Source organism: Sceloporus occidentalis, unplaced genomic scaffold (genome assembly GCF_023333645.1).
Source record: "Sceloporus occidentalis isolate IW3139 unplaced genomic scaffold, rSceOcc1.0.p SCAF_150, whole genome shotgun sequence".
In the NCBI taxonomy this organism is placed as follows: Eukaryota; Metazoa; Chordata; class Lepidosauria; order Squamata; family Phrynosomatidae; genus Sceloporus; species Sceloporus occidentalis.
Window position 1 is genome coordinate 203,981 of NW_028317130.1, and position 26,922 is coordinate 230,902.

A 26,922-nucleotide genomic window follows, 5' to 3' on the forward strand; every position below is an offset into this window, starting at 1 on the left:
AGGAGCTAACAGGCAGGCTACAGAACTTTCGGTTAGTCCACAAGAAGCACATCAACAACAAAGCCAGGGTCAGGATTCCAGAGTCCACAGAAGTCAGTTCGGTCCAAGGTCAGGGTAGCCAGGGTAGCCAGGGTAGCAAGAGTCCAGTCCGTTCCGAAGTCAAGGGTCCAAGGCAAACAAGGGTTCAAGGAAGCCAGTGCTGACAGTAATCATCCAGAAGGATACTGCGATAAACTCTGGCACTGAGTTGGTGTCTTCCTGCTCATTAAGTAGGAGACGTTCTCCCCCATGCCAGCTGAGGCTGATTTGCTAATTGCCTCTCCGCAATCCTCCTGGATCTACGCATGCAAGCACTCTCAACCCTGCGTTGTCTAAAGGAAGGAACCTCCAGGCATGGTTCCTCCCCAGAGTCACCACTAGGCTGCTGTACCACAAGAGGAATCCCACCAGCACTAGGACCTGGCTGAGCCTCCTCCTCTGGGGCTGGGAGATCAGGGCTGGGATCTGGCAGAGCAGGATTAGAACCTGCTGTAGCCTCAATTTCCCCTTGCACTGGAGGAGCCACATCCTCTTCCTCATCCTCTGAGACCTGCTCTTGGCTGGCCATGACAGGTGTCAATTCCTGGCACACTGGGAAAAAACACTCTGCCAGTCCCCCAGATCAGATACCTTAATCAGCACTGCTCTAACCATCTCATTTAGGCAAGGTTCTGTTACCTTGAGGTACATTTTCTTTGGAATTCACTTTCCCATGTACAAATTTGCCCCAAACTCTCATTCAGAGCCTCTCTTTTATGTTCCTTATTTGATGAGGCAAAAGGAACTGGGCCTTCTCGGTTGTTTCAACAGCAAGTAGTACAACTACACTGTTGCAATTAAACTGCAGAATTAATGCAGTTTGACAACATTTTAACTGCCATGGCAGTTCCATGTCATGCAATTCTGGGATCTTTTGTATTGTGAGATATTTAGCCTTCTGTGTCAGAGAGCTCTGGTGTCACAACAAACTACAAATCCCAGGATTCCATAGGATGGGGCCATGATAGTTAAAGTGGTGTCAAACTGCATGAATTCTGCAGTGGGCAGCAGCCTTGATCTCCCCTTGTTTTATTGCAATATGTGGTTTTTTTAAACTGCTATTTTATTTTTGGTATTTATTTACATATCACTTTTATCTGAGCCATCTTGACTAGAAAAGTGTACAAAGACAGGACAGAAACTGTTGTAACAAAAAAAGATCTATGAAAAAGATAACTAAGAAAAATTTTCTAGTTTACATGTAGAGTGAAAGACATTTTACCACATTTTGGTTTCTGTCCAAACAGAATTTCATAATATGGCTGTGGCTGTAAGAACTTTTTCACTACTTCTCCTACTTCCTTCCTTTCCAATTTACACTCCCCTCTAGTATAAGTTTGCATGCTATAAAAACTTCTACCACCTCCCTCTGTCCCCAGCCACCATTAGTAAGTCACTTACATAGCAAATAGCAGCCATCTCATGCCGAGTGTGGGCTTTTTCCACCAGCCCCTGTGCTTTGATCGGACTAACCCCATGATCGTAGACGGTAAATTTAGTTCCCATAAGGTTTGATCTAGGATTAAGGAATACAAATCACATAGAAGATTTCCTTTCTCTTGGAATACAACTGTCATTTAATTATTCTTCTCATCCAAAGTCTGTATCACATGTGCAGTGGGCCCTCCACATTCTCTGGGGTTAGGGGCAAAGGACCTCTGTGAAAGTGGAAAAACCACAAGTAAAATAACTTAGAATCATAGAATCATAGAGTTGGAAGAGACCACAAGGGCCATCCAGTCCAACCCCCTGCCATGCAGGAAATCTCAAAGCATACCAGACAGAGGGCCATCCAGCCTCTGCTTAAAGACCTCCAAAGAAGGAGACTCCACTACACTCCGTGGGAGTGTGTTCCACTGTCAAACAGCCCTTACTGTCAGGAAGTTCCTCCTAATGTTGAGGTGGAATCTCTTTTCCTGTAGCTTGCATCCATTGTTCCGGGTCCTGTTCTCTGGAGCAGCAGAAAACAAGCTTGCTCCCTCCTCAATATGACATTGCTTCAAATATTTAAGCAGGGCTATCATATCACCTCTTAACCTTCTTTTCTCCAGGCTAAACATCCCCAGCTCCCTAAGTCGTTCCTCATAGGACATGGTTTCCAGACCCTTCACCATTTTAGTTGCCCTCCTTTGGACACACTCCAGTTTCTCAATGTCCTTTTTGAATTGTGGTGCCCAAAATTGGACACAGTATTCCAGGTGGGGCTTGACCAAAGCAGAATACGGTGGCACTATTACTTCTCTTGATCTAGACACTATACTTTTACTGATGCAGCCTAAAACTGCATTGGCCTTTTTAGCTGCTGCATCACACTGTTGACTTGTGTTTAACTTGTGGTCTACTTGAACTCCTAGATCCCTTTCACATGTAGTCTCGTTCAGCCAGGTGTCCCCCATCCTATATCTGTGCATTTAATTTTTCTGCCCTATGTGCAGTATTTTACATTTCTCTGTGTTGAAGTTCATTTTGTTAGCTTTGGCCCTGCTTTCTAGTCTATTCAGGTCATTTTGAATTTTGATCCTGTCCTCTGGAGTAGTAGATATTTCTCCTAATTTGGTGTCATTTGAAAATTTGATAAGTATACCCCTAATTCTGTCATGTAAGTCATTGATAAAGATGTTGAATAACACTGGGCCTGCAACAGAGCCCTGTGGGACCCCACTGGTCACTTCTCTCCAGGATGAAAAGGAGCACCCTTTGGGTTCGGCCAGTCAACCAATTAGAAATCCATGTAACTTGAGAGAACTTATCTCTGGGAATCTTTAGGTCTTCCAGTGCAGCCCAATGGTCAACATCTACCAGACGCTGATCACAGAATCACACATAGAATCACATAGAATCACATAGACCTACAAACGCCCAGAAAAATGTTTTCTCTAGTTAACTCCTTCAGCACAACTCTATGATCAATTTACAACAGAGATGTGCTGTGAAGGGCCTAAAGAAAACATATTAATCGAATCCAAACAATCAAATCTTCAAAAGTCAAAGCCGCAAATGTGGAGGGCTGACTGTAAGTCCATCCACCTCCTTTGTCTGATGCTAAAGTCATGCCATTTTTCACCCCCACAAGTATGGAGAAGATAGCCCAACTTGTTCAGACTGCCTAACCATCAGGTTATGATTTGCAATAAAAATACGAACTATCATACAAAGAAGACATAACAAAAGCCACAAAATGCAGGAAAAGCACAACACACTCAGACTAAAATCAGACATGGCTATGGTGGTACAGAATAAAGTCATGCAATCTATCATGGCAGACTACTACTACACACACACACACACACACACACACACACTTCGGCAAGACTAGTACATCAGTGAACATTTCATGAATGGCCATAACTAAATGGTAAACCACATGCTTTAATTACAGAAATCATCCAATTCAATCCCTGACACCGTCAGTTCAAGCAATATGAAAAGGCGTCTGCCAAATATCTCATAGCACTGCTACTACTTAAAGTAAATGATTTGACAACATAAGGAAGCTTCAAATATTTATTTGTTAATTTATTAATTTTGTACCAGCAAGTCTTACCTGAGTTTTCCAATGAAACTTTCTCCTTCCCTGGATAAATCTGTTGGATCAATGGAAATGAGATAATTTGATGTTTTGCTTTTTTTCCTTTTTCTTCCCGCAAGAAGGAATACCTAGAAACATGTTTAAAAATTACTGAAGCTTTGAGACATATTTCAAGTCAGCCCTAGTATTTTTAAAATCCTGTCTCTAATGTCTAACTTTATATTAAAATTTAGAGAAATGAATATTTTGCATTACAAAGTTTTACAGATATGAGTTCAGAAAGAAGATATTTTATTTGTCTTGTGCAGGATATTTAGTGAGTTCAGAGCAGTCTGCAACATCTGCCAGCAGCAATCATAGAATCATATAAAATCATAGAACCATAGAGTTGGAAGAGAACACAATGGCCATCTGGTCCAAGGAAGACATAATCAAAGCACTCCTGACAGATGGCCATTCAGCCTCTGTTTAAAAACCTCCTAAGAAAGAGACTTTGCCAAACTCCAAGGCAGTATATCCCACTGTCGAATAGCTTTTACTACCATTTACTACTATTACTTCCTAATATTGAGGTGGAATCTCTTTTCCTGTAGTTTGAATCCACTGATCTGTGTCATAGTCTCTGGAGATGCAAAAAAACAAGCTTGCTCCATCCTCTCAATATGACATCCCTTCAAATATTTAAACTTGGCTATCATGTCATCCTTTAACCCCCAGGCTAAACATACCCAGCTCTCTAAGCTGCTCCTCTTAGGGCATGGTTTCTAGACCTTTCACCATTTTGATTGCCTTCCTCTGGACATGTTCTAACTTGTCAACATCCTTCTTGAACTGTGGTGACCAGAACTGGATGCCATATTCCAGGTGAGGTCTGACCAAAGTAGAATACAGTGGTAGTATTAGTTCGCCGATCTAGACACTACACTCCTACTGATGCAACCAAGGCCTGTTACAGACAGCCAAAATAAAGCTGCTTCGAGTCACAGTGGAGGTATGGTGCTTCAATGATGCATGCATCCTAAGAGTCCAGAAGTCGCACCAAAGCCACACTCCAGACTGGAGCATGGCTTTGGTGCGGCTTCTGGACTTTTAGGACGCATGCATCATTGAAACACCATACCTCCACTGTGACTCGAAGCAGCTTTATTTTGGCTGTCTGTAACAGGCCCTAGAATTACATTTCCTTTCTTAGCTGCCACACCACACTGCTGACTCGTGGTTCACTAAGACTCCTAGATCCCTTTCACATGTACTGCCACAAAACCTGGTGTCACACATCCTATATCTATGCATTTCATTTTTTACTGAGCAAGTGTAGTATTCTAAAATACTCTTGTTGAAATTCATTTTGTTAGTTCTGGATCAGCTTTCTAACTTGTTACGGTCATTTTGAATTCTGATCCTGTCCTCTGGGATATTAGCTAATCTTCCGAATTTATTGTCATCTGCAAATTTAATTAGCATTCTATTCTATCATCTAATTCACTGATAAAGATGTTGAATAGCACTGGGCCCAGGACAGAACCCTGTTATACCCCACTAGTTATTTCCCTCTAGGATAAGGAGCAGCTGTTCTTGAGTACCTTTTGGGTTTGGTCAGTCAACCAATTACAGATCCACCTAATAGTAGCATTGTCTAGCCCACATGTTACTAGCTTTTTTGCAATGATATCATGGGGGACCTTAATTAATAATTAATTAATTAATTAATTAATCAATAAAATTTTATTTATATCCTGCCTCTCCAGTTGGATCGAGGCAGCTTACAATATAGGTAAAAATATACAATACAGAATGAAATCCATTATACCTCCCTCCCACACAACAGTTAAAATTCCTAATTAACAGTAACAATAATAAAATAACATTCAATAATAAAAAACAATAATAAAAACAACAGAAAGATGATGAGGATGCTGGTATTCTATATTAGCAGGGGCAGGGAAGGCTTAATGGAAGAGATCCATCTTGACAGCCTTTTTAATAAATAAATAATAAATCGTTTATTTATATCCCGCCTTTCCTTGGAGATCAAGGCGGGTTACATAACGATAAAATATACAATATTTTTAAAGCTGTCAAGATCGGTGGTGTTACGGATCTCTTCCGACATGGAATCAAAAAGTTGGAAGAGACCACAAGGGCCATCCAGTCCAACCCCCTGCCATGCAGGAAATCAATCAAAGCATCCCTGACAGATGGCCATCCAGCCTCTGTTTAAAGACCTCCAAGGAGGGAGATTCCACTACACTCCAAGGGAGTGTGTTCCACTGTCAGACAGCCCTTACTGTCAAGAAGTTCCTCCTAATGTTTAGGTGGAATCTCTTTTCCTGTAGCTTGCATCCATTATTCCGTGTTCTAGTCTCTGGAGCAGCAGAGAACAAGCTTGCTCTATCCTCAATGTGACACTCTTGTATGATTCTATGATATTAGTTTATTGCCAGTGGTTCTGAGATTACATCTCCCAGTTCCTTTAATACTTTGGATGAAGTTCATCTAGCCCTGGAGACTTGAAATCATGTAGAGTATCCAGGTATTCTTGCAGAACCTCTTTATTCATTCTGTGCTGCATTTCCCCTACTGAACGATTTGCTCCATTTTCCCTTGGTTGAGAACTGTTATCTTATTCAGAGAAGACCGATGCAAAGAAGGTATTGAATAGCTCTGTCTTTTATTTGTTCCCTGTTAGCTTCTCTACATCTTCTCCATGCAGCAATCTTAATATTTCCTTGTTATTCTGTTTGCTATGGCCTTAACCAAAAATGGCCTTTTTTTGTTTTTAACTTCTCTAGCAAGCCTGAGCTCATTCTGTCCTTTAGATTTTCTGACTTTCTCCTTATATGAACTGGCTATCTGTTTGAATTCTTATTTCCTGATTCCCCCCTTTTTTTCCATTTCTTGTACATCCCTTTCAAATCTTAGCTCAGCTGAAAATTCTTTAGATAACCGTCTAAACACACTCCTTTAGAGGGTGGTACAGTCTCCTTCTTTGGAGGTTATTAAACAGAGCCTGGATGCCTATCTGTCAGAGGTTACTTTGATTATGCATTCCTGCATGGCAGAGACTTAAGACTTGATGGCCCTTGAGGTTTCTCCTAGCTCTATGATTCTATGATTCTTTTGGAGTGGTTGGTAAACTTTGATTGTGTGTGGTTTTCTTCCATGGAACTTCTATATTACAGCTATGAATTCAGAATTAGATACCATGCCATTGTTCTCAGTACCTTTCTGTCATCATCCCGTTCCAGGTGCATATAGTAAGTAGGAAACAGACCTCGGTCCATCCCTTTTTTATCTCTTGTGATCCGACACTTCATTGTCATGCCACGTGGTGCAGGACGTAGCACAAACTCTTCCAGGTTTTCCATTTCTCCCAGCTGTGCATCTGTCCCAGTCAGTGCCACACTAGAATAACCTATCTCCTGTGTGAGAAATAATTTCTCTTCATCATCAAGCCAGAACATACTTCTTCTCTCCAGCACATACATACAGAATAAAAGCCTATTTCCCCGCAAAATGTCTTAAATTAATAAAATTAATTCATGGTAGGTGGAGGGAAGTTTGACAAAGAAAAGGGTGGTTGCTTAACTAAAAGTCATACTCTGCTACTAGTTGTCTCTGCAAATTAGTATATGGGATTCTGTGCCTGTGTAGAGCAATATCTCAAAACCTTCCAAAGCTAAATAGTGGAACCAAGCACTCATACCTGCTCCTCACAAATGAAGTCTCAACAGACTGTACACTGCCTCAAGGGATAAGCAAAATTATCCTAATTCAGTTACACCTTGACTACTGCAGAGATGACTCTATAAAGACATTTTCAAGGAGACGCTGACACTGCTGGTGGAGACCCCCAATGTTCCCCACCCACCCTTTAGGGTAACAGCGTGCCAAAAGGGTAATGTGTGATAAGATTTTAGTGCAAACTAATGCTGTAATCCCAGAAAGATTTTAGTTATGATTTTTAGATATGACGACAAAGCAACAACAATTGCACAGTTTTTTCAAAATAACACTATTGTAGTAAGAGAAGATCCCTTGTCTGATAAAGTCCTTTGTATATCTAAAATTATTGTCAAATGTATAATGACTCATTGTGGGAACAAGAACAAATGGTGGAAGCTGGGAATCTGATCAAACAAATTTGGATTTCAGTCCCCAACTAACCCTAAAGCTCAGTCACTGCCTTTGAGCCTTACCTATCTCACAAGGTTGCCTGAGGGGAAAAAAAAGAAAGAAATTAAGAACCACACAAGCTACCCTGAGCTTGCTGAAATGAACAGAAATGAAATAATTAAAGCAACTTCAGAAGTAACAATTGTAAGAACAATTATGACGCTGTCCATCTAGCTGAAAAACTACAGAAGGTTACCAGGGACATTTTTTGTTAGAATTTGTAAATAAGCATGCTAGCCAATCTCCACAGAATGAACATGGCAAGGTTAACACTAAGAAAACCAAAAGATGGTCATGAGTGGACAGTTTTGTACTGGGAGAATTGATTTTTTGCTTACTTTAGCAGCATTTTGGCAGTTTGCAGAGTCAGATCTCTGAGATTCTAAATAAGGTGAAGGAGAGCCTGACTGTTTTTCCACTTCTTCTTCCTCCTCCTCAGTGTCCTCTTCATCAAAATTCAGGCTTCCAGAGATACCTGTCAGAATGACATAGCAACTAATTAATGGAACTAGCTGATCCTATCTTTACAAAAAAAGATACCATAAATACATGATCTACTGACAAATATCCAGAGCTCAGAAGTAACATATTACAAGCCATGTACTTATCTATAATTAGTACCTTGTTTTTCCCTTTTCCCCCTTCTGAACGAGAGATTAACAAAGTAACATTTCAAAAGTATGGGCCCATACAGACAAGCCAAAATAAAGCTGTTTTGGACTTTGCAGGTATGCTGTTTAAATGATGCATGCATCCTAAGAGTCTGGAAGCCGCGCACGGTTTTTGGACTCTTAGGATGCATGCATCATTTAAACAGCATACCTCCAAAGTGACCTGAAGCAGCTTTATTTTGTTTTGTTTTTTTATAAATATTCTTTATTATTATTTCAAGCATGAACATAAAACCACAGTTACAAATACATTTACAGCACCTATAACCTTATTCTATCAGCTTGTTGTCTTCATTGACCCAAATTAAATCTTCCCTCACTTCTTGGAACTTGTTCATTTTCAGAAGCAGCTTTATTTTGGCCTGTCTGTACAGGGCCTAAGAGAAAAAGTGGAGAATTTATCTGTTTACTTGGGTAACAAGTAATAAGCTTTAGTTGCCTTTAAATGTTACTTTTAGGGCACTTTTAGAGGCATGTCAATAATCACATCTAAGGTCTCCTCAAAGCAATGACAAGTAACCAAAAAGTAACAACTAATGCAATATGCTAGTTTTTAAATAAACATTGTAATGAGTACCAACAATATTTCTTTTTAAATTATATAATGAGCAAAGGAAAATACTTTTAAAAAGTACCTTTTGTCAGAACCCAACTCTGTATTGGTTGTAGTGTGCGTGTGTGTGTGTGCGTGTGTCCACACACACACACACACACACACACACACTCAGAGAGAGAGAGAGATTATGTTATATGTATTAGGCAAATTTGAATTTTGGCACGGTTTTCAACGAACAATTTTACAGCAGTTACTAGGCAGAAATTAAAAGGCTGCATAGCAGTTATCAGGCAGAATTCCAAAGATTACATCACAGTTTCCAGGCATAAAACAGAAGGTTGTAGTACAGTTACCAGGCAAAAATCAAAAGGTTACACTGCAGTTACCAGGCAGAAGTCAAAATGTTACATTGCAAACAGGCGGGCTAGGTAGGTTCAGTCTATATATAGTGACAAGAGGGTAGGAAAGGTTAGTACCAACTTAAACGCTGGCTGATCACTATTGTCCTTGGTCTCCAATAGTCTTTTTGTTCTTTCACCAAGACTATTGTCTGAATCCTTGGAACAGAACTCATTGTTACTGACAGTAAGTTGGTAACAATAGCAATAGGAAGGACAGGTTGCATACCTGTAAAGGTATTTCTTCGAATGGTCATCTGTTAATACATACAAATGGGTTGCACTACGCCTGTGCAGTGCTACTCGAAAAACTTCTGGAATCACTGGGCAAAGTTAACTTTGCAACTTTTTGGTGGTAGCTCCGCCCATCCCTTATAAGCCCCTTGCGTTCCCGCTCTTTCCCCAGTTCTGAAATTTATGCTGCATGAGCATCATGAGAATGAGCCAATGAAGAGCAAGACACTGAGGGAAGGACGGACGGGATTTGTATGTATTCGCAGATGACCACTCAAAGAAATACCGTTACAGGTATGCAACCTGTCCTTCTTCTTCGTGGTCTCTGCGAATCATACAAATGGGTTAGACTGACAAGCTTCGGGCAGTGGTGGAAGGAGTGTCATGACACCAAGCTGTGTCCCGTTTGGCCCTGGTGTCCAGCCTATAATGCTTAATGAAAGTCAGGGGTTGGGACCAAAAAGCAGCCTTGCAGACATTCTCCTAAGGGACCCCAATCAGAAAGGCGGAGGATGTCGCTACCGCCCTAGTTGCATGGGACCGAACCTTGGCTGGGAGAGGTCTGCCCAACAGTTCACAGCAGAGGTGGATGGTATCAGCCACCCATTTCAAAAGCCTCTGCGCTGTCACAGGCAGTCCCTTCTTTGGTTCCGAGTAGCATTGAAAAAGCATCTGTGGTCAGGGTGACCTGAGGCTGCGGTGGAGAAAAAGGCATGCCGATGCAGACGTTCTGGGAGTCGAGCCACCAATGGAGGGAGCAGGCGACGGGTCTCAGAACAGTGAGCCACTTGGACGGAGGTCCGTCAGTGCATTGAAGGCCAACAGGAACCATGCTTGAAGGGTCTGAAACCGCAGTCTTGCCCATGGGGTCACGAATGTCATCACGGCCATTTGACCTAGGGCTATCTGGGCATCGCTGGCCTGCCCCCTGCTCGGTATCGTAAGAACCGCAGACAGGATATTGACCAGGGCAAGAAGAGATCCTGAAGGGTCCCTGCGTGCTCCGTTGTTCCCTCCACCTCCTTCTGTGACATCCGGAGGCCCTTCTTTAACATCTGGGCCTCTGTGACTTCCAACTCGTGGGTCCTTGACATCGTCTGTATGAGTTACGCCCTCGAGTTTGAAGAGCTCCCTCCAACTGGAGCTGTTGTTTCCTCACCACTACCCCAGACACCCTTCTTGACGAAGTACGCACTCTTTTGATTAAGGATACAATCTCGCCTGTTAGCTGCTTAGGACCTTGGCACTGGTGGCACAGTGGTCTTGGGGCCCAAGCGACTCTGGACAACCTCCTGACTCACAGAGACAAAGTATCTGTCAGTCTCACTGTCGTAGTAGTAGTCTGACTCATCGTGGTGAGAGACATGGGGGGACTGATGAACCTCTGCCTCGGGAACTTGAACTCGAGGGACTGGCGTCGATAATCGATGGCGAGGTGATTGAGAGGCGGTTTCAACGTCCTCATCCAAGGGTTGATGGAAAGTCAATGTAGCAGGTGGAGAGGCGGCTGAGGCCAAGGTCGGACGGGTCCGGGGAGAGAGTGGTACTGACGCATCCCGTCTTGGTACTGAAGACGAACCATGGTCCTTGGAAGAAGACCGAGCGCTGTCTGGAGTCTTGGCATGGGCCTTTTTATGGGAAGAGCCATGAGAGGAACTGTCCCCAGAATCCAAAAGCCTCTTCCTTGACAAGCCCCGAGGAGAAACGTCTCCCACATTGGTGGGCTTGGACCTCTTTTTAGAGGAGGATTTTGAGCTTGAATCCACAAGGGAGCTCGTATCCTTAACATGGGCCGAATCTTTCTTGGAGCTCGAGTCCTTAGACTTAGTCTTGTCCTTTTTGGAGGACTTAGACTTGGACCTCGGCTGACATGCTCCTTCGGCTCCATCACCCTTTTCAGGGATCGCGGTGGTGGCACTTGGCTCAGTGGAGGAGCTCTGGTCCACAAAACCAGCAGCAGCTGATACGGACTCCGAGGCAGCAGGTGCCGAAGCGGAGTGTGAGGCAGGCTGGGGTTGAAGCGCCCATCGGTACAGGGCAGCCAGGAGACGAGAGTCGCAGTTCTTCCTGGCTTGAGGAGCCAGGGATTTACAGAGGGCACAAGCCTTGGGATTGTGTGTCTCGCCAAGGCAAAGAAGGCACGATGAGTGGGGATCCTGCCCGGGGATCTTACCACCACAGACATTGCACTTCTTGAACGGTGCTGGAGACATCGTGAGCTGAATCAAAGTCCTTTAAGCAAAGTCGTTCGACGCACAGAAGGGTCAACAGTACATGGGGGGGGGGGGTCAGATCAAGAATGGTCAAGACGGTCCATAAGGTCAAAAATCCAGTGAACAAGCAAAAAGCAGAAGCGAAGTTCCTAAGCAGCTAATGCGGCGGAAAGAAGGAACTGGAGAAAGAGCGGGAATGTAAGGGGCTTATAAGGGATGGGCGGAGCTACTGCCAAAAAGTTACAAAGTTAACTTTGCCCAGTGTTTCCAGAATTTTTCTGAGCAGCACTGCACAGGCACAGTACAACCCATTTGTATGATTCGCAGAGACCACGAAGATGTACATTTCTATACCTTTTATCAGTGCACTTAAGCACTCCCTAAGTGGTTTACAAAGTGTAAGCTAATTGCTCCCAACAATCTGGGTACTCATTTTAGTGACCTCAAAAGGATGCAAGCCTGATTCGAGCGTGAGCCCTTTGCTGGTATTGAACTCGCAACCTTATGGTTTCTGAGTGAGTGGCTGCTGTACAGGCATTTAACCACTGCACCACCAGGGCTCATCATGGTACTGACTTTCCCTGCTCTCTTGTCACTATATATAGACTGGAGCTACCTGTTAATTGTAATGTGACCTTTGGATTTCTGCCTGGTAACTGCTATTGAGCCTTTTCATTTCTGCCTGGCAGCTGCAGTAAAACTCCTCCCAACTGTACTTTGAAAATGGTGCCAAAATTGAAACCTGCCTAATAAATATAACACAAATATATACACACACACACAACTAATACAGACTTTATATATACATTTCCCAACTTCATCCATAATAACAGAACCAAAACCCTTTTGGGTTCTGACATCAGTCTCTGCCTGGCGTGTGGCAAGAAAGGCCATAGCATAGCTGATTGCCCTGATTGAGAAGACAGCACAAGTGAGACGACTCTCAAAGAGCAATCTAATACAGCTCTGTCAAAAGATCAGCGGCGACCATGCAAGGGAACTATAGCCCGTCAGGTCCTCAAGGAGCCAAGCCACAAGACAGCTGTGCCAGCAGAATCGGAATTCTAGAATTGTGAGTGATTGAGTTCACCTCCCAATTTTGGAAGTTACTGGAGAAAAGGCTGGGGGTTAAACTTGCGTTGAGTACCTCTCACCACCCCCAATCAGATGGACAAAAGGACAGAGGTAATTCAACTCTGGAGCAATACTTAAAATGTTACAGTAATTACTTACAAGATGACTGGTTTGATTTATTGCCACATGCAGAGGTTGCTTTTAATGGAGCGATAAATCAGAATACAGGGCATTCCTCTTTTGAAATAGTCTATGGATATAAGCCAAACTCTCTACCCTCATTGACTGTAGAGCCTATGGACCCTGTGCCATTAACACAGTGGATTACAAAATTTAAGGATGCTTCACTTCAGATAGTGACTGGTTTAGACAAGGAATACAAAAGGTTTGCTGACGATAAGCGCAGCAAGGAGTGGGATTTGATTCCAGGGAGCAAAGTCTCCCTGGAGCTGATGATACCCAGCTGTACCTTTCCACCCCTAATCTTTTGCCAGAGCTAGAGCAGCAAGTGTCATCCTGTTTAACAGCTGTCTCCCACTGGATGCACCATTGGCATCTGAAGCTCAATATGCCCAAGACCGAGCTTCTTGTTTTCCCTCCTAAGCCCACCCTTCACTACTCCTTTTCTATTTCTGTCAATAACGTCTCTATCCAGCCGGTCCAGGAAGCCCCCAGTCTCGGTTTCATCTTTGACTCCTCTTTGTCATTTATCCCCCAGATCCAGACCACAGCCAAAGTCTGTAGATTTTTTCTCTATATCGCCAAAATCCGTCCATATCTCTCAGCTTCTACCGCAAAGACACTGGTCCATGCCCTAGTGGTCTCACGACTAGACTACTGTAACCTCCTCTTGGCAGGGCTTCCCCTCTCTCATCTCCACCCATTAATTTCTGTTCAGCATTCAGCTGCGCGCATTATTTCACTCGCTCGCCGTTATGATCATGTCTCCCCTCTGTTGTCCTCCCTTCACTGGCTCCCTTTTCCTTTCCGCATCAGGTACAAACTTTTGCTACTCACCTTTAAAGCCCTGCATGGGCTGGCCCCTATTTATTTAACCGATCTTCTCTCTCCCTACTCGCACTCTCCGCTCTGGCAGCCAAAGTCTCCTCTCTCAACCCAGGATCTCCTCTGCCCCGTCCCGGATCCGTCCCTTCTCTCTTGCTGCCCCTCATTCCTGGAACTTTCTTCCTCTGCATGCATGGCTCATCACTTCCCTAACCAGCTTTAAGGCTGAGCTGAAAACCAAATTGTTTAGGGAAGCGTTCTCAGGGAATCTGTGATTGTCATCTGGCTGTCTGACAATATTTGATGTGATGTGATTGTTTTATATTTGATGTTTTTAATTTGTTTTTTCTTCTCTATATGGTAACTTTATCTATTCCTCTTTTTAATTGTTATTATCTTAGAATGTACGCCCTGGGCAGGCTTTTATATACTCTTTAATTTTACCGATTTTGTACAGCGCTGTGTATAATTACAGCGCTTTAGAAATAAAGTTTAATAATAATAATAATAATAAAGTCTACTTGTCTACCAAACATCTAATGATGTGACAGCCAGCCAAAATGCTGGGACCCAAATTTGTTGGGACCTTTTACTATAAAGAGACTGATTAATGATGTAACTGCTGAGCTGGACTTGCCCAAGTCATACAGACATTTGCATCCTGCACTTCATTTTAGCCTATTGAAACCAGCCCTGTCAACGGACCCATGGCGGACTGAACCGGACCCACCCCCACCCTTGGTGGTTGAAGGCAAACATCATCTTGGGCTCCCAAATGCACAGAAACAAGCTGCAATATTTAATTCGCTGGAAACACTTCCTTGAGTCTGAGAACAAATGTGTGTATGGCCACCATGTTGACGCTCCCAAATTAGCTCAACATTTCCATCAGGCCCACTGAGACAAATCTGGGAACAATAGGGAAGGCTAAGCTTAGGATGGTGGTATATCAGAACTCAAAAGGGTTTTGTTCTGTCACTATGGAAGATGGGAAATGTATATATGGTGCGCCTGTGCCATACATGGGCTCACCATATACAACTTTAATCTTATGTGGAAAGTTAAGCTGCGGAAGATATAATGACGCATGAGGAGCACTGCACACAGCAGCGCTCCCTCATTAACATAAATGGGAGTTGAGCATATGTGTTTTTCCCCATATGCAGGGGGGTCCAGAACGGATCCCATGTGTATGGGGAGGGCCCACTGTATAAAGTCTGTAATTTGTTGTGTTGCATGTATACATATAAATATATTGTGTTATATGTATTAGGCGAGTTTGAATTTTGGCACCAGTTTCAAAGAACAGTTGGAAGGAGTTTTACTGTATTTGCCAGTTAGAAATCAAAAGGCTGCATAGCAGTTACCAGGCAGAAATCCAAAAGTTTCATTACAGTTACCAGACATAAAATAAAAGGTTGTAGTTCAGTTACCAGGCAGAAATCAAATGGTTACATTGCAGTTTCCAGGCAGAAGTCAAAAAGTTACAGTTCAAACAGACGGGGCTAGGTAGGTCCAGTCTATATAGAATCATAGAGTTGGAACAAACAACATTGGATTGGAAGGGCCATGCAGAAACTCTCAATCAAAGCATACCCGACAGATGGCTATCCAGCCTATGTTTAAAGACCTCCAAGGAAGGAGAGTCCACTACACTCTGAGGGAGTGTGCTCCACTGTCGACAGCCCTTACTGTCAGGAAATTCCTCCTAATGTTGAGGTAGAATCTCTTTTCCTGTCCCATTGTTCGGGTCCTGTTCTCTGTAGCAGCATAAAACAAGCTTGCTCCCTCCTCAATATGACATCCCTTGAAATATTTAAACAGGGCTATCATATCACCCCTTAACCATCTTTTTTCCAGGCTAAACATACTCAGCTCCCTAAGTCTTTCATTGTAAGCTATGGTTTCCAGACCCTTCATCATTTTGGTCTCCCTCCTTTGGACACGTTCCAGTTTCTCAACATCCTATTTGAATTGTGGTGCTCACAACTGGACACAGTATACCAGGTGAGGCCTGACCAAAGCAGAATAGAGTGGCACTATTACTTCCCTTGATCTAGACACTATACTTCTATTGATGCCGCCTAAAATTGAATTGGCCTTTTTAGCTGTCACATCGCACTGCTGACTCATGTACAACCTGTGGTCTACACAATAATAATAATAATAATAACAATAATAATAATAATTTGTTTTATTTAAATACCGCTATTCCAAAGATCATAGCGGTGAACAGCAAGTAAGCTAATTAGCAAGTAAGCTAATTACATGGACTCCTAGATCCCTTTTTACATTAAGCCAGGTGTCCCCCATCCTATATCTATGCATTTCATTTTTCTGCCCTAAATGTACCTTACATTTCTCCTTGTTGAATTGCATTTTGTTACCTTTGTTACCTTTGGCCCAGCTTTCCAATTAATTCAGGTCATTTTGAATTGTGATCCTGTCCTCTGGGGTATTAGCTACTCCTCCTAATTTGGTGTCATCTGTAATTGGTTAAGCATGCCTTCTATTCCTTCATCCAAGTCATTGATAAAGATGTTGAATAGCCCTGGGCCCAGGAGAGAACCCTGTGGCACCCCACTGGTCACTTCTCTCCAGGATGAAAAGGAGCCATTATTGAGCAACCTTTGGGCTCAGCTGGTCAACCAATTACAAATCCACCTAGCAGTTGTATTGTCTAGCCCACATTTTACTAGCTTGTTTGCAAGAATGTCATGGGGAACCTTGTGAGAGGCCTTACTGAAATCAAGATATACTACAGTATACGCTGAAAGCCGTGCTGGGAAAAGGAGTGGCACACCCGCAAGGGGTAATGGCATGCACACTCATGGCGTGTGCACCGCCATTCCGCTACGCACACAACCCCCTTTCATTTAAATGGGGCTCAAGCATATGCGGAATTCCCCTTACACGGGGGTGGTGGTGGTCCCGAACGGATCCCCCGTGTAAGGGAAGGGCCAACTGTATATCCACAGCAGTCCCTTCATCTCCCAAGCTACAGTCTGGAGGGCCCTTTCCCACTGAAGGAGGAGTTGCTAATACCCCAGAAGAGAGGATCAAAATGACCTTAATGGATTAGAAAGCTGGGCCAAAACTAACAAGATCAACTACAACAGGGAGAAAAGTCAGGTACTGAACTTGGGCATAAAAAATGAAATGCACAGATATAGGATGGGAGACATGTAAAAGGGATCTAGAAATCCTAATAGGGGCGATAGGATAGCTCTGTATAAGTATTTGAAGTGGTGTCATATTGGGGATAGAGCAAACTTATTTTCTGCTGTTGAAGAGAATAGCACTCGGAACAATGGATGCAAGCTACAAGAAAAGAGATTCCACCTAAACATTAGGAGGAACTTCCTGACAGCTTTTCGACAGTAGAACACACTCCCTCAGAGAGTGGTGGTCTCCTTCTTGAGAGGTTTTTAAACAAAGGCTGGTTGGCCATTTGTTATGGGTACTTTAATTGTGAGTTCCTACATGGCAGGGGTTGGACTGGATGGCCCTTGTGGCCGCTTCCAACTCTATGATTCTAAGAGCTTTAAGACACCGTGTAAAGATCTAGAAATATGGCACAAATCAACCATATGGTCTTTGCCCAGGCAGGGGAAACAATACGAATGTGGGATATTAACCTCACAGCCTAGATACTTCTCCAGAGAAAGAAGGCAAAGAGACAAAAGAATGCCAAAATGCTGAGACTTTCTAATTATCCCACCACAATGGTGGATGAAAAGGAACTGAGTTTTGGTAAAAACGCACACTTTATATGAGTACAGGTAAGGGGGCAAAATTACTGCCAAAACACAGCCGCCGTTTGCTCCGTGCAGGAGCCGCAGCAGCCACACTGCGCGGCTCCCGCACGGACCGAAAAAGAAGCTCCAAAATGGAGCTTCTTAAAGCGGCGCCTCTATGACGTCGCGAGGCACCAGGGGCGGACTCGCGACGTCATAGACGCCGCGACACGTGCGGACGCACAGCGTCCAATACGTAAATATGGCGGTGGCCATGTGGAACGGCCGTCGCCATATTGTACGTACAGAATACGTACTAGGGTTAGGGGGGTGCGGAAGCACCGCCCCTTCCTAACCCTAGTACGTATTCATTACGTACTAAATGGTGGTGTGTAACCTGCCATTGTTTCAGTTTTCCATTTATGGAGAACACCAAAATGGGAATAAGGGGAAAGAACATGAGTTAAGTCTCTGACCAGTATGAGTTTGAATAACTGCACTTTCTTGAGAACCTCCTTCCCATGGCCCCTTCTTTACTATCTTTCCATCAACAGGCTAAAACTTTTTTATTCAGATAGGCTTTCAAAACACAAAGTTTTTACAGAATGGGCATGGGGGCGTTGCATTGTTTTATCTTAACTGTTGAGCTTTTTTATCTTTTTAATTTCATTTTATTCTTTTAACTGGAGGGTTAATTGTTTTAATACTGTAAATAGTTTAATTCTCTTTTAATGTTCACATTTTCTATGTTCTGTTTTGTGTTGTTGTTTTAAATTGTGAGCCACTTTTGAGTTCTAATTTGGGGGAAAACATTATCATTGTCACCTTCACCCTCACCATTAGAATCCAGAAATGTGCCTTATGTATGAAGACACTTGTCCCCTTTTCAGAGCTTCCTTTAATCTTCTTGATGCTTTCATCAAATACACTTAGTCTGGGTTGCTGGACAAGATCAATTTTAGGCTAGCTAAAAGAATTACGGTAAGTCAACTCCAGTTTCCCAGTTCAGTATTCAGTATTCAAGAACCAAACAGAAAGAAGTTCAGACATTATCAATTACGCTTAAAATAAATTATCTAAGTCTTTACTAATCAGCAAGATATATAACTCATCATTTCCTTCAGTAGCCTTCAAGGAAATAAGCACTGTGGATGCATCAGTAGATTATCACCATCACTTTTATTTTTCTTTTATTCAATGCAGGAGGTCCTTAGAACTATGAGTGACTCAAGTGCCAGGCAGTTGACCATATTATCATTGGCAAACAGCATGGGCAAACAGCCTAGTATCCTCCTGTTTTTCTTTCAGTGCAGAGAGGTAATGTTTGCACAGAAATTGTTATGTGGGCTGGGAGACAATTAAAACTCACTTAGATTTAAACTGAAAGGGTTTTTTAATGTTAAAAATGAGAGAATAAAAGAAAGCAGAGAAAGTATTTTGAAAATAAACAAATGGTGAAGACATGCTAACCAACAAGTACACCAGGCTCTTGCAGGTGAAATACAGTGGGTCCCCCCCATTTGTGGGGTTAGGGGCACAGAACTTCTGTGAAAGTGGAAAAACTGCAAATAAACACTACATTTTTACCTGAGAGACCACCTGTTTAGAAATCCCTGGGTCCTCCAGTACAACTCTATGGTCAACATCTGTCAAAAGTTGACCACCGAATCATGTTGGAGGACCTACAAATGCCTGGAGGTGCTTTCTTTAGTAATCTCTAGATCCTCCATCAGAACTCTATAGTCAGTTTCCAGCAGAATCTCTCTGGAAGACCTAGGGATTCCTAAAGAGAACATATTAATCAAATCTACAAATAATCAAAACTGTAAAAGTCAAAGCCACAAATGTGGAGGACCAACTGTACTTATGATGCAGATGTCATCTGAGGAGCTATAACTTATAAAACCTCTTTGGATGGATTGGAGAGGCAAAAGAATAAAGAAATCTATTCTGTATAATAACAACTAAATATAATGTAATGTATATAATAACATCATAAATATAATATAAATTTGGTGAGTCCAAATCCCTATTAAATCACTCTATGTACCTTTTCTCACCTTGTTTTTGTAAGATGTCTTGAAGATCCATCTTGGAACTTACATCTGTTTGAATTTCCTCATTCTTTTCTGGCTCTATGTCATCCTCTGTTATGGATGATGCAACTGAAATGATCTGGTGTTTGTCTCCCTGTTCTTCTACTAATCGACTCAGAAATACAGCTGGGCTATCAATACCTGTAGACCAGAGTGAAATAAATTGTTGACACATAGGGTATACAATACTTTTTTTTAATCTATATGTAGGCAACACATTACATATACTTGTAGCAAAAGATGATCAGCAATTTGTATAGAAGGCATATCTCAGTTAACAAAGTAGGTATTTCCTGGGCATTACTTCTTTAATTAAAAAAACTTGGTACTGGTGGCAGAAATAACATGGAAAGGATAAAGATAGGTTCCTACACCACAAAAAGGAAAAGCAGTTCAACATGTTTTAGCAAACTTTTATTCAAAACTAACATTATGCATATGTGAAACAAAATAACCTGGTCAAGTAAGCATTGCAGGTAAATGCAACCAGGTTTACACAAGTACACAAAAACATATTGAACTTTCTAGAGACCACTTGAAAGCTTTTTCTAAAATTCATCCAAGATTTCTTCTTTCACCAGCCTCCACTTTTCCTAGGATTTCCATTTTGGTCTATAGCCCTATGCTTTTTAAAGAAAATTAATTTGCTTTCCCCCTTTCTCTCTGTTTTGCTGTTCACACATCTTAGTAAGAAATCATAGAATCCTAGAGTTGGAAGAGGCCTCATGGGCCAACCAGTCCAACCCCCTGCCATGCAGGAAATCACAATCAAAGCATCCCCGACAGATGGCCATCCAACCTCTGTTTAAAGACCTCCAAAGAAGGAGACTCCACCACTCTCCGAGGAGTGTGTTCCACTGTCATACAGCTCTTACTGTCAGGAAGTTCCTCCTAATGTTTAGATGGAATCTCTTTTCCTGTAGCTTGCATCATGTTCCGAGTCCTATTATCTGGAGCAACAGAAAACAAGCTTGCTCCATCCTGCAAAGTCTCATCTGGTAGAACTGTTTAGGGTGGTGAGGGAACTGACAGTGATGCCATCTACCCAGAACCCTCTACTTAACCCAACAACGGCCTGCTGTGACTCTTTCAACAACTACTTTGCAGACAAAATCTCTCAAATAAGAGCCCATTTGGATGCCAATGTTGAAACAAAACCAACTAATGAGGTGTCTAGTTAATCCGTTTATGAGATTAAACTGGGTCAGTTTGAGTTAGTGAGTACCGATGACGTGGACAAGATCCTTGGAACTGATGACCTTCGTCTAGGCATTGACAGAAGGAGTGTGACCCTGCTGGTGCTGCTAGACCTCTCAGCGGCATTTGATACAATAGACCACGACATCCTCCTGGAACGCCTCAGTTAGGAACTGGAGGCACTGTGTTGCAGTGGTTCCGTTCCTTCCTCTCTGGCAGGATCCAGAGTGTGATGCTCAGGGACAGTTGCTCTTCAAAAATAGAGCTTAACTGCAGTGTCCCTCAAGGCGCCATCCTGTCCCCGAGGCTATTTAACATGTATATGAAGCCGCTGGGAGAAATCATCTGTGGATATGGAGCTGGGGGTTATCAGTATGCTGATGACACCCAAATATATTTCTCCATGTCCCGGTCATCAGCGACAACGACAGATGGCATCTCTCAACCAGTGTCTTCAGGCAGTAATGGATTGTATGAGGGAAAACAAGCTCAAGTTGAATCCAGACAAAACGGAGGTACTTACGATAGGGGCCCCCAAACCAGGTATTGGGCTGCAACCTCCAGTACTAGAGGAGCTCACGCTCTCCTCGAAGGACTGTGTTCGCAGTCTGGGGGTGCTTCTTGACCTGTCGCTTCAGATGAGGAATCAGATGAATGCCACAGTTAAGAGCGCCTGTTATCAGCTTTGGCTGATACGCCAGTTGCACCCTTTCCTGGAACAGGGTGACCTCGAAACCGTAGTACATGCGCTGGTAACTTCAAGACTTGATTTTTGCAATGTGCTCTACATGGGGGTACCCTTGTGCCTTGTCCGGAAACTCCAGTTGGTACAGAATATGGCAGCCAGGTTGGTCACAGGAACAGCAAGGAGTGAACATATAACACCAATATTGAAGTCACTTCACTGGCTGCCTATTAGTTTCCGGGCACAGTACAAGGTGTTGGTTATCACCTTTAAAGCCCTACATGGCTTGGCCCCAACCAATCTAAGGGATTGCCTCCTTCCATACAATCTGCCCTGTATACTCAGGTTCTCTAGGAGGAATTTACTACAGCCCTTAAAGACCAGATTAACAGCGACCTCCCAGAGAACATTTTCTGTAGCCGCTCCCAACTTATGGAATGGCCTGCCGGATGAAATCTGTCAAATTACCAATCTAGAGAGCTTCAAAAAAAGCCATTAAGACGGATCTCTTCCGGCAGGTCTTCCCGGAATAAAATACTCAGCCACGAATAAGACTTCCCATCCATCGAACTCTGCCCATGGTTATTATTTGGATTTTAGCATGTTAGTTTTAATTTTATACTGTTTAATCTTATTTTAAGGGGGGTACTATGTATATATGGATGTATTTTAGTTTGTTGTACGCCACTTTGATTGCCTGGCAAAAAGCGGAATAGAAATAAAAATATTATTATTGTTGTTATTATTATTATCATCATCCTCAGTATGACACTCCTTCAAATACTTAAACAGGGCTATCACATCACCTCTTAACCATCTCTTCTCCAGGCTAAACATACCCAGTTTCCTAGGTCTCTCCTCATAAGGCATGGTTTCCAGACCCTTCACCATTTTGGGCGCCCTCCTCTAGATATACTCCAGCTTGTCAACATCCTTTTTGAACTGTGGTGCCCAAAACTGGATACAGTATTTCAGGTGAGGTCTGAGAATAGGGGAACTATTACTTCCATTGATACAGACACTATACTTCTATTAATGCAGCCTAGAATCACATTGGCCTTTTTAGCTGCCGCATCATTCTTGTGGCTGGTGCTATTTATCTTGCCAGTTGTATCCAGGCATACAGAGCTAGAGCTACAGTAGGATTTTCTAGAGCAGAACCACCTTAATTCCCAGCTCAAGTTTTTGTTCCACTGTTTACTGCACACACTGCTGCAACCTGATACAGTATAGCTTGGAGAAGAGAAGGTTAACAGGTGATATGATAGCCCTGTTTAAATATTTGAAGGGATGTCATATTGAGGAGGGAGCAAGCTTGTTTTCTGATGCTACAGAAAACAGGACTTGGAACAATGGATGGAAGCTACAGGAGAAGCGATTCCACCTCAACATTAGGAGGAACTTCCTGACAGTAAGGGCTGTTCGACAGTGGAACACACTCGATTCTATGATTCTAAGTCTGTGTTTCTCCAGTTTGCCTTCATCATGCTCTCAGTCCTGATGCATGCAGCTAAACAGAGGCTAAACGAGAAAAAGGGATGGGTGGGCATAAAATGAACTTTGTTAAAAGTGCTTGTCAGGTATGCCTTGTCTAGTTTAAAAGAATTTTATATAAAAATTATATTAAAATTACATTATTACAAGTTGACCTCATGTATAAGTTGAGGGAAGGTTTCAAGGTGAAATTCATGGATTTTGATATGACCCATGGATAAGTCAAAAGTAATACTTAAGGAGCTATAACAAAGGATGGAAAGAGGAAAACACCATTCCCGTCCTTCCTTCTTATTCTCTGAAACTCTCCTGACCACCTAACACTGATTCCCATGTGCTGGAGGAGAGGTTTTAACATTGGATTGAGAACAGAAGCAGGTGGCATTAAAAGGGGTGTTTCCCTGATGGGTAGAGAAAGCTTGCATATAGGATTAAGAAGGGAAGGAAGTGGTGTTTCTTCCATGGGAAAAAAAGCCTTGAAAATCAGACTGGGGAGGGAAGGAAGTGGAGTTAAATGGATCGAACTGGGAACCTCATTCACACACACACACACAGAATGAGAGAGAGAGAGAGAGAAACACATGCCTCAAGGCACCTAGAGTGGGACATCAGGCTTCCTTGTTTCAGGACTGTTCTAAGTAGTATTAGTGTAGTGACCTGTAAATAAGTCCTCCCAGGATTTTAGGGTCAGTTTTTGAGCATAAATTTCTCAACTTATAGTCAAGTATATATGGTATATAAAATATTGTTCAGTTTTAAAATAAAATATGATATACAAAATTAAAAACAAGACACATTTCAGCATGAAACATGATTGTCTGCTTCCACAGATGCATAGAATGAACTGGTGCCCAGGAAAGACCTTTATAATCAAACTGTATGAACAGCCACAGAAATACAAAACTTGTAGGTATAGTGATGAGATGACAAGTTCAGTTTCAAGTATAGTCACTGTGGGACAAAGGTAGGAGGAAAAATGTTGCCTAAGGCCAGGGTGGGTGGATGACCATATGAATGTTAGAGAAAGTTTTGGAATGTAGTGTGTGCAGGCTGAGAGCCAGAAGGGAGATATGATAATCTCATGAGTCTGGGGTGTTAACTAGTGTTATGTGTAGTGTGCCAATAAGCCATTGTATCTATTCAGCCCACTTCCAGATTTGGGGTCAGAGTAGAAGGCCTTGAGGGATATGTCAGACATAAAATTCCCCGTGTATTCATGCTCCCTATGTGGATATATTGTATTTCAGCTATTTTAATAAATAAGTATGACACTAATTATTTAATATTTCATGCAATATCTGCTGTCCTTAGAGTCCACCCAAAATATCATGAGATCAAGATAATTTAAGAGGGAGTTTAGTCATATTATTTCTTACATATATTGATCCTTTAAACTTTTATCTTAAAGAAATGTGTCCATTTCCAGAATGCCCAACACACTCAGCCAACAATTCAGTTCAAGAAACCCTTTTACAGTATGTGAACCATTTTTAAGCCAATAATTCCACAAATAGACAAGTCAAATAAACAGGTCTTAAGGTCCTATTTAAAATCAGTTAGGCCTGAAACAAACAGGCATGAAAAAGCAGCTTCCAGCCACTTCGGGGGTGGGGCATGCACATGACACATGTCCCAAAAGCATCTGGAAGCCACATGGGGAGCACACCAACAGCGCTCAAACCCAGAAGAACCAGCACAAAAAGGAGTGGCAAAAAGCCACTCCTGCTGGCTGCTGTGCTGGAGACTGCGGTGGCGGCCCCGATCAGGACTGGGACCATGCAGTCTCACGCTGATCGAGAGCTGACCGGTACTGGAGTGGCCAGAGGCTGCTCCAAGCTGCCAGTCTCCATGACCCCTCAGTGAGGGAGCCAGATATGTGCTTTCCAACTTTAACCAAAAATTAACTATTTACTTTACTACAGCTTAGAAAACCAAGTAAATCTGTAGACAGCCAGATTCTCTCAAATTTTTGGTAAGTTTTTCCCCCCTGGAGGATTATTAAAAGTAAGAATGTTTTTCATCAAATCAAATACATTATGTACCATGGAGGACAACACTCTTGTACGCAGAGGCAGTGCATCCAACTAAAGCAGTTTGCTCTTCACCCACTTTGGACTTCAACTTGCACAACTTTGCTTCTGGATTTGGCTGTACCATCATGGGTTCAAGACGCTTCTTCCTCTGCTTCTTCTCCAGAAGAGTTCTCTGTGAAGTAATAAAATCATTTACTTAATTTAGGCAAGCATTCCTAGTAATTCTTGTAAGTGTAGCACTTAATGCTGTAGTTAAACTAAGGCAGAGTGGCTTCATTGTTAGCAAGCCTACTTGAGATTAATCCATTGCACAGTGAATATGATTTTATTACCTTACTGCAGTGTGGACTGTGGGAGTTTACCACTTAACCTACTGCTTTTCCACCAGTGACACCAAATATGAAGACTTCTCATGGTTACTAAGAAGAGTGAAGACTTTCTTTGGTCCCCACCTCTGCCACGAATGTACCGATTTCCTTTTGTCCTACTACTGTGGCCACCAACTATAAGGATGTCCTAGATGTGCTCAGGGTACCTTTGTGAGTTATTATGTAATTTATATCCCCAATGCACACCATCTCTCTTTATTCACTGCTACCATCAGACACACCTTATGGACTGGATTCAGATCCAGTCCATTTCTAGGCACAATTCAGTGCTGGTTTTGACCTATAAAGCCCTATATGGCTTGGATCCATAGGGGTTGAGGAGGAAAACAACTCAAATTGGATGCATAAAACAGTGACAAACAGCCACTGGACAGCAGCAGTAGTGGTGGGTGACACTGATGCTAAATCGCACAGAGAGAACAGCAGTGACACCATAGCTGACATATGTTAGTACTGCATAAAGAGAGGTAAAGGTGACCCACCTTGTGAGACCCTATTGCCAAGAAAACCCTGAGATGAGACAGCCACCCCACAGCTCCAGTGAGTGGGCGCTGCTGGCAGAGGACAGTCTTGGTTGCCTATCTTGGAATAAAGACAGGGGCAGCAGGGGGTTTGGAATGGGGCCCCCAGGGATCCACTCCAGCCCTGCAGAAACAAGGAGGGAGTAGCACAGAAGAGAAGGAGGATGTTGCCACCTATATTACAGCAGCTCCACCTGGCCTGATGCCATCCCCAGCAGGCAGTGTAAGGTGGGACACTATTTTGTTCTCCATCAGGTGCATCACTAACAGGGTGTATGGGTGCAAACTGCACTGGGTGACACCTCAGAGTGGGGTGAACATCCAGTGTGGTGATCACTCACCATCCATCCCAAGACCACCACTACCGCCTCCTGTCCCTCTCTGACTGTCAGAGCATGTCTGCCATTTGCCTGCTGCAGGAATTGATGGGGGTGGTGTATTGCTGCCAGCTGGCAACCCCTTTGAGTCTGGTAGGGCTGCTAGCCATGCCGGGAAATGGAGGTGCTTCCAGTGGTTCTGAGGTATGACCCAATGTAATTTACACCCCTTTAGCAATGCTCCTGAAGGAGAACAAAACATATGAGGACAGGTTAAAGGAGACAGATATGTTTAATTTGGTGAAGAGAAAACTGAGGGGTTACACAATCACATTTTAAATAGTTCAAGAGTTGACACAAAAGAGGGAGGTGCAGGCTTGTCTCTGCTGCCTTAGAGGATAGAACTAGGTGTAATGGTATGAAGATACAGGAGGGTATATTTCAGTTGAACATTAGAATGAACTTCCTGACAATGAAAGTTCAGCAATGGAACCAATTGCATAGAGAAGTGGTGGGGTG

The 26,922-nt window shown here is 42.8% G+C and overlaps 1 protein-coding gene across 3 annotated transcripts in view; it reads right to left on the bottom strand.

The window, feature by feature from the left end:
* TULP3 (TUB like protein 3) overlaps positions 1 to 26,922 on the bottom strand; it is a 43,127-nt gene that overhangs the window by 8,147 nt on the left and 8,058 nt on the right. For all 3 annotated transcript variants that reach the window (XM_089500231.1, XM_089500230.1, XM_089500232.1), the window contains exons 3-8: positions 25,186 to 25,348; positions 19,732 to 19,908; positions 8,122 to 8,258; positions 6,832 to 7,029; positions 3,623 to 3,735; positions 1,480 to 1,594 (exon numbers count right to left, since the gene is read on the bottom strand). In XM_089500231.1, coding sequence (XP_089356357.1) covers positions 1,480 to 1,594; positions 3,623 to 3,735; positions 6,832 to 7,029; positions 8,122 to 8,258; positions 19,732 to 19,908; positions 25,186 to 25,348 — 903 coding nt within the window. The remainder of the gene's footprint in view (positions 1 to 1,479; positions 1,595 to 3,622; positions 3,736 to 6,831; positions 7,030 to 8,121; positions 8,259 to 19,731; positions 19,909 to 25,185; positions 25,349 to 26,922) is intronic.